Here is a 7,997-nt window from a genome sequence, read left to right as displayed (position 1 = left end):
TATGGTACTTATCGCCTGCACTAAGGATGTACATGATAAGGCCATAGGGGCGGATTTTAAAAGCCCTGCACGCGTAAATCCTTCCAGATTTACGCGCGCAGGGCCCTCACGCGCCGGCGCGCCTATTTTGCATAGGCCGCCAGCGCGCGTAAAGCCCCGGGACGCGCGTAAGTCCCGGGGCTTTCGAAAAGGGGCGGGAGGGGGCATGTCCGGGGGCGTTCCCGAAACGACGCAGCGTTTCGGGGGCGGGCCTGGGGGTGTGGCGCCGGCCCGGGGGTGTGGTCGAGGCCTCCGGACCAGCCCCCGGGTCGGGTGACGGCGTGCCAGCAGCCCGCTGGCGCGCGCAGATTTACATCTGCTTTTAGCAGGCGTAAATCTGCCAACAACGGTAAGGGGGGGGTTTAGATAGGGCCGGGGGGGGGGTGGGTTAGGTAGGGGAAGGGAGGGGAAGGTGGGGGGAGGGCGAAGGAAAGTTCCCTCCGAGGCCACTCTGAAATCGGAGCGGCCTCGGAGGGAACAGGCAGCGCGCGCTGGGCTCAGCACGCGCAGGTTGCACAAATGTGCACCCCCTTGCGCGCGCCGACCCCGGATTTTATAAGATACGCGCGGCTACTCGCGTATCTTATAAAATCCAGCGTACTTTTGTTCGCGCCTGGTGCGCGAACAAAAGTACGCGATCGCGCAAGTATTTAAAATCTACCCCATATTGCGGTTTGATAAATGACCCTGTAAAATTATCCGGCTAACTTTAAACCTGCTATTGAGCAGGGATAAAGTTAACTAGATACCTTATCCAGCTAACTTTAAACTTATCTGGGTATATTTATCGGCACGGCTGCACCACTGAATATCCCAGCTAAGTTAGCCAGATAAGTCTTATCCGGCTAATTTACTTAGCTGGCTGAGTCTGAATATTGACCTCAGTGCATAAAACTCACTACACTGTGAGCAAAACATTGCTCTCTTGATATAAAATTCATGTCAATCAAATTGTCCTGGTGTCGTCCAGTGGGTTAGCAATGACAGAGTTGTGGATGAGGACAAACAATGGCAAGTAAGTCAGGAAATCAAGAATGTCCAGTGTCTTGACATGGCGAAGTTCTTTTTGCACAGCTTCTTCATGTTCCTTGCTTACACCCCCAGCCTTCAGCTCAACCAAAAATTGTTGTACAGTGATGCATTTCGACTGAGAGTCAATGTTGCATAGAAACAGTTGCTGGAAAAAGTAAGGACAAGATATTTAGAGATGTGATTTCTTTACATTTTCAATGCCCATGGTTTAAATTTCAATAAATGTATACATTTTTTTATTTTTTTTTTGCAAAAACAGAAAGTACTGACTTGCAGTCATCTATAGAAGTTGGCATCATGAAACAGTTTTTTGCTATGTAACAGACCTTCTAACGGGCCTAATTTCATGGAGAAGCGGTAGACAGAAAATCATGACTGGAATACTGTTATTCCAGGCTACAATCTATTCAGGAAGTACAGGGTAGAAAGAACATAAGAACATAAGAAAATGCCATACTGGGTCAGACCAAGGGTCCATCAAGCCCAGCATCCTGTTTCCAACAGTGGCCAATCCAGGCCATAAGAACCTGGCAAGTACCCAAAAACTAAGTCTATTCCATGTTAGCATTGCTAATGGCAGTGGCTATTCTCTAAGTGAACTTAATAGCAGGTTATGGACTTCTCCTCCAAGAACTTATCCAATCCTTTTTTTAAACACAGCTATACTAACTGCACTAACCACATCCTCTGGCAACAAATTCCAGAGTTTAATTGTGCATTGAGTAAAAAAGAACTTTCTCCGATTAGTTTTAAATGTGCCCCATGCTAACTTCATGGAGTGCCCCCTAGTCTTTCTACTATCTGAAAGAGTAAATAACCAATTCACATCTACCCGTTCTAGACCTCTCATGATTTTAAACACCTCTATCATATCCCCCCTCAGTCGTCTCTTCTCCAAGCTGAAAAGTCCTAACCTCTTTAGTCTTTCCTCATAGGGGAGTTGTTCCATTCCCCTTATCATTTTGGTAGCCCTTCTCTGTACCTTCTCCATCACAATTATATCTTTTTTGAGATGCGGCGACCAGAATTGTACACAGTATTCAAGGTGCGGTCTCACCATGGAGCAATATAGAGGCATTATGACATTTTCCGTTTTATTCACCATTCCTTTTCTAATAATTCCCAACATTCTGTTTGCTTTTTTGACTGCCGCAGCACACTGTACCGACGATTTCAATGTGTTATCCACTATGACACCTAGATCTCTTAGAAAGGGAGGAGTGGACCCTATATATGAAAAATAATATTAAAGCAACAGACCTGCATGGCTTACGAAGTAAGGAGTAGGCTGTGTGGGTTAATATGGAAAGAGGGACTGGGACACCCTTTTATATTGGTGTGATATACAGACCTCCTTGGCTGACAGAGAAATGGATTGAGTTATAATGGAGGATACGCACAAAGCTGTTATGAAAGTGGAGGTGCAAAGCTAGGGGATTCAATCTGCTGGATATTGATTGGGATATTCGGCTGCAATAACGTCTAGAAGCAGGGATATCCTGGATTCTCTGCAGGGAGAAGTGTTCTGTCAACTGTTACCAGAAACCACATGGGAGGGGGGCGACACTGGACCTGGTACTTGTCAATGGAGACAGGACTTCTGATTGATAGTAGATGATTATCTGGAATCCAGTGATCACCGTAAGGCACGGTTCAGTATTAGAGCACAGGCAGTGATGGTTCATTCTAAGGCAAGGGTCCTAGACTTCAGGAAAACTAACTTTGTTAAAATGGGGAGTACCTCACAGAAGTATTAGCTGGATGGGAAAATCTAGAGAAAGTAGAAGAACAGTGGGCTAAACTATAAGGGGCGGATTTTAAGAGCCCTGCTCGCCTAAATCCGCCCAAATCCGGGCGGATTTAGGCGAGCAGGGCCCTGCGCGCCGGTGAGCCTATTTTACACAGGCCTACCGGCGCGCGCAGAGCCCCGGGACTCGCGTAAGTCCCGGGGTTTTCTGAGGGGGCGTGTCGGGGGCGGGCCCGAACCGCGCGGCGTTTTCGGGGCGTGTCGGGAGCGTTCCGGGGGCGTGGCCGCGCCCTCCGTACCCGCCCCCAGGTTGCGTCCCGGCGCGCTAGCGGCCCGCTGGCGCGTGGGGATTTACGTCTCCCTCCGGGAGGCGTAAATCCCCCGACAAAGGTAAGGGGGGGGTTTAGACAGGGCCGGGCGGGTGGGTTAGGTAGGGGAAGGGAGGGGAAGGTGAGGGGAGGGCAAAAGAAAGTTCCCTCCGAGGCCGCGCGTATCCGCTAAAATCCTGGATCGGCGCGCGCAAGGCTATCAATTCCGTATAGCCGGCGCGCGCCGAGCCGCGCAGCCTACCCCCGTTCCCTCCGAGGCCGCTCCGAAATGAGCAGCCTCGGAGGGAACTTTCTTTTGCCCTCCCCTCACCTTCCCCTCCCTTCCCCTACCTAACCCACCTGCCCGGCCCTGTCTAAACCCCCCCCTTACCTTTGTCGGGGGATTTACGCCTCCCGGAGGGAGACGTAAATCCCCGCGCGCCAGCGGGCCGCTAGCGCGCCGGGACGCGACCTGGGGGCGGGTCCAGAGGGCGCGGCCACGCCCCCGGACCGCCCTGGGCTGTAGCCACGCCCCCGGAACGCTCCCGACACGCCCCGATAACGCTGTGCGGTTCGGGCCCGCCCCCGACACGCCCCCCTCAGAAAACCCCGGGACTTACGCGAGTCCCGGGGCTCTGCGCGTGCCGGTAGGCCTATGTAAAATAGGCTCACCGGCGCGCAGGGCCCTGCTCGCCTAAATCCGCCCAGATTTGGGCGGATTTAGGCGAGCAGGGCTCTTAAAATCCGCCCCATATTGTAAAGACAACTAACCTTTTAGGAAAGTAAATAAAGGTAAGAGGCTGCTATAGTTTTCTAAAGAAGTAGCAGAAAAAAGTAAGGAAACAAAGGGATAGAGTTCAGTTCATAAACCACAAGAAGTTGCAGAAAGAGGCAGGCAACAATATCTGTAAAAGATAAGAGAAGCTGGGAAAGCAGTCAGGAAAGCAAAGATGGAAATGGAAGAAAATAAAACAAATATGGTAAAATAGGGGGACAAGACTTTGATTTAGATATGTTAGTGATAGGAGGAAATGCAAAAGAGGCATTGAGAGACTCAGAGCAAGGGAGGAATATGTGGAGGCTTATGAGGATAAAGCAGAATTACTTAACACATTTTTCTGTCCACTGTTCACTGAAGAAGGGCCAGGAGTAGGACTAGAGAAAATGTGTTTATGAGGAGTTAGCTAAACTTAAAGTAAATAAAGCAATGGGGCCGAATGGGATATATCTGAGGGCTTGAAGAGAACTTAGAAAAGTTCTGGCAGCTCCACTGTCTGACCTTTTCAATGCTTCTTTAGAGTCGGGAGTAAGCTCTGGAGGACTAAGCACAGGCAGATGTGAGTCACCTTAGGGCCCATACCCATTTTTGGAATGCCAGATTAATTAAGGGGTAGATTTTAGTATGTGCGCACGCGCACACACAAATGTGCTGATTTTATAACATGCGCATGCTAGCGCGAGCATGTTATAAAATCGTGTGGCGTGTGCATTTGCGTGCGGTGCAAGCAAGGGGGAGGGGACTATTACAAACTCCGCACGGCGACGCAATCCGGGCTTCCCCAGTTTCCTCCCAGTCCGCTCCAATTAAGGAGCGGACTGGGAGGGAACGTCCTTAAACCCCTGCCTAACCTTCTTTTCCCTTTGCTTCTCCTTCCCACCCCCTAAATTTAACCTACCTGGCTGGAATTGTTTTTAATTTATTACTTGCTGCTCCTCTGGAGCAGAAGTAATTTATGCGCACTGGCTGGATGCCGGCACGCGCTTTGCCAGGACATCGGCTAATGGCCGCTATCCTGGCCAGCCTCCATCCTGCCCTGCTCTGCTCCTCCCTGCCCAGAACACCCCCTCCCCCAGCCTGCCCCCTTTTCAGGACCCAGCACTTATTCACGTACCGGGATTTACGCACATGGCCGGGCCTGTTTGAAAATCTGCCTGGCTATACTCATAAGGCCGAGCCACACATGTAAACCCTGGAATTTATGCACGCAGGGGTTTTTAAATCTACATTTAAGGCTTTTCCCCCATTTTGTGTCTATGGAAAAACCATAGGGCCAGATTTTAATACCCACGTGCCTGGATTTTATAACATATGCGCGCAGCCGCACGCATGTTATAAAATCCAGGGTCGGCGCATGCAAAGGGGTGCACACTTGTGCACCTTGTGCTCGCCGAGCCCTAGGGGAGCCCCGATGGCTTTTCCTGTTCCCTCCAAGGCCGCTCCAAAATCGGATCGTGCCGGTGTGCGATCCCCTGGCACGGCCACTGTGCCGGAGGCCTCGGTCCCGCCCCTTTCACAAAGCCCCGGGATATATGCGCGTCCCGGGGCTTGCGCGCATCGCCGGGCCTATACAAAATAGGCTCAGCGCATGTAACCCCCCTACGCGCATAAATCCAGCTAGATTTACGAGGGTAGGGCTTTTAAAATCTGCCTCATAGTGAATCCCTGGTTGAGTGGGAGGTGACAATGGGTAGTAGTAAATAGAGCTCACTCTGAGGAAAATGTGTTACTAATGGTGACCTGCAGGGATCGGTCCTTGGAAGGGTTGTTTTCAACATTTTCATAAGTCATTACAGAGGGACAATCAGGAAAGAATTTTCTTCTTTCAAGTCTAGTGAAGCTTGAGGAATGATCTAGAGTCTGGCAGCTAAAATTTAATGCTAAAAAAATGCAGAATTCTACAATAAGATGCAAAAACTCAAGGACGAAGTGTAATATAGAGGATGAAATTCTAAGCTTGAAAGAAGAGTAGGATCTGGGGGTGATCTCAAATTTTCAGTTTACTACAAACCTGGTAACATATTCCATGACAATGGTAGGTAGTAAAGGAAGTTAGAATGGTAAATGCGAGGTCCAATATTAAGGCATATTTATTGCACAGTTCAGTAGTTCTCAAACCTGTTCCCAGGACCCCTTAACTAGTCAGATTTTCAGGATCTCCACAGGAATGTGCATGAAATAAATGTGCATATATTGCTACACTAATTTATGCAAATATATCTTATGCACATTCCTTTGGAGATGCTGAAAACATAATAGCTGTCGTCCCAAAGTCAGGTTTTGGGAAATACACAACCTTTCATCTGTATTTCTCACAACCAAAAACTATCTAATTTCAACAGCTTATAAAAAAGCTTTAAATAATATGAAGAAAATAAAAAAAAATTTTAATGAAAAGTTTTAGCATCCCAGACCTTGAAACATGATTTCGGAAGGGAAAGATTCAGTATCTCTGTAAGTTTCTCTGTCATTATGAATATAGAGAATCATCTTTTTATAGGACACAGACTTGCCTCAATAGAAATCTAGCTACAGTTAGTCAGTTAGTTAGATACAGCCTTTGGACTGGGAAATCTGCCCTATACATGAAAGCAAGTTTGCTTATTGTAAACGTGATTCTCCATAGACAGCAGGATAAACTAGTCATGACATGTGGGTAATGTCATCCAATGGCACCGAATGAACCCTTCTCTCCTAGCTCATACAGCTTGTGTTCTACTGAGCATGCGTGGGAATTCCCACGCATGCACTGAATCATGAGTACTGAACCAAATCCTTAGGAGCAGAGGCAAATGGGTTCAGAAAGCTCCTTGTCACCAAGATGAAAATCCTTTACATTTAAAATTGTATGCTTTCTTAATGGATGGCTTCCTGGCCGAAATCATGATATTCTCAAATTTCTTGGATAGTAACAGATTAACGAGCACTCAACATCCATATTGTCAATTTTAGAAAGAGGAAGTTTGGATGACATAGGCAACCCTCCTCTTGAGTGAAGTCTGAAAGATCAGAGTGCTGACTGACAACCTGACAAGGTATGAGAACCACACTTGCCTGATCCACGCTGGAGCAATGAGGAAAAGACATGCTCAGTCTTTGAGTGCCCACTGCCTTCTGCACCATTCTCGCTATCAATGGAAGTGGAGGAAAGGCATACAGCAGATCTGCATTCCATTTGAGGAGAAAACCATCTGGAGCAGATATGATGTGAACAAGTCAATTGATGGGTGACCCCAGAGGTCAGACAACTGGTTTGTAGAGATGTGAATCGTGTGATAAATCGTCTTAACGATCGATTTCTGCTGGGGGGGGGAGGGAATCAGATCGTCGCAGTTTTGTGTTTTTTAAATATCGTGTAAATCGTAAATCGGGGGAGGGGGGGAAAACCGGCACACTAAAACAACCCTAAAACCCACCCCAACCCTTTAAAATAAATCCCTTTAAAATAATCCTGCACTCGAATCGTGTTGCCGTATTGCAAAATGGCGCCGGCCGTATGGCCATATTGCCGTATTGCAAAATGGCGCCGGCCATATGGCCGGCGTCATTTTGCAATACGGCAACACGATTCGAGTGCAGGAGGTCGTTCCCGGACCCCCGCTGGACTTTTGGCAAGTCTTGTGGGGGTCAGGAGGCCCCCCCAAGCTGGCCAAAAGTCCCTGGGGGTCCAGCAGACTTTTGTCCGTGACGTCGGGGGACAGGAACCAAAATGGCGCCAGCGCTACCTTTGTCCTGTCATATGATAGGGCAAAGGTAGCGCCGGCGCCATTTCTATCAACGCACCCATGGCCCGAGAGTGGAAGATCACACTGGGACCCCCCCACTGGACCCCAGGTAATTTAAGACATTTTGGGGGGGTTCGGGAGGGTGGGGGATTTATTTTAAAGGGTCAGGGTGGGTTTTAGGGTGCCGGTTTTCCCGCCCTCCCCCGATTTACGATTTACACGATATTTAAAAAAACAAAACCGCGACGATCTGATTCCCTCCCCCCCCAGCCAAAATCGATCGTTAAGATCATCGATCACACGATTCACATCTCTAGTAACCACGTAGTTCGACTAATGAGACACGCCGGACCTGGTGCTGAGGTATG

General features: G+C 48.7%; 1 protein-coding gene across 3 annotated transcripts in view; it reads right to left on the bottom strand.

Annotated features, from left to right (window-relative positions):
• Positions 1 to 831: 831 nt before the first annotated feature.
• LOC115090504 overlaps positions 832 to 7,997 on the bottom strand; it is a 991,523-nt gene continuing 984,357 nt past the window's right edge. For all 3 annotated transcript variants that reach the window (XM_029599682.1, XM_029599683.1, XM_029599681.1), the window contains one exon: positions 832 to 1,216. In XM_029599682.1, coding sequence (XP_029455542.1) covers positions 986 to 1,216 — 231 coding nt within the window. In that variant the 3' untranslated portion in view covers positions 832 to 985. The remainder of the gene's footprint in view (positions 1,217 to 7,997) is intronic.

This window comes from Rhinatrema bivittatum, chromosome 4, assembly GCF_901001135.1.
Source record: "Rhinatrema bivittatum chromosome 4, aRhiBiv1.1, whole genome shotgun sequence".
NCBI lineage: Eukaryota > Metazoa > Chordata > Amphibia > Gymnophiona > Rhinatrematidae > Rhinatrema > Rhinatrema bivittatum.
The sequence above is the reverse complement of the archived record's forward strand: the minus strand, read 5'-3'. Positions and strand labels throughout refer to the sequence as shown.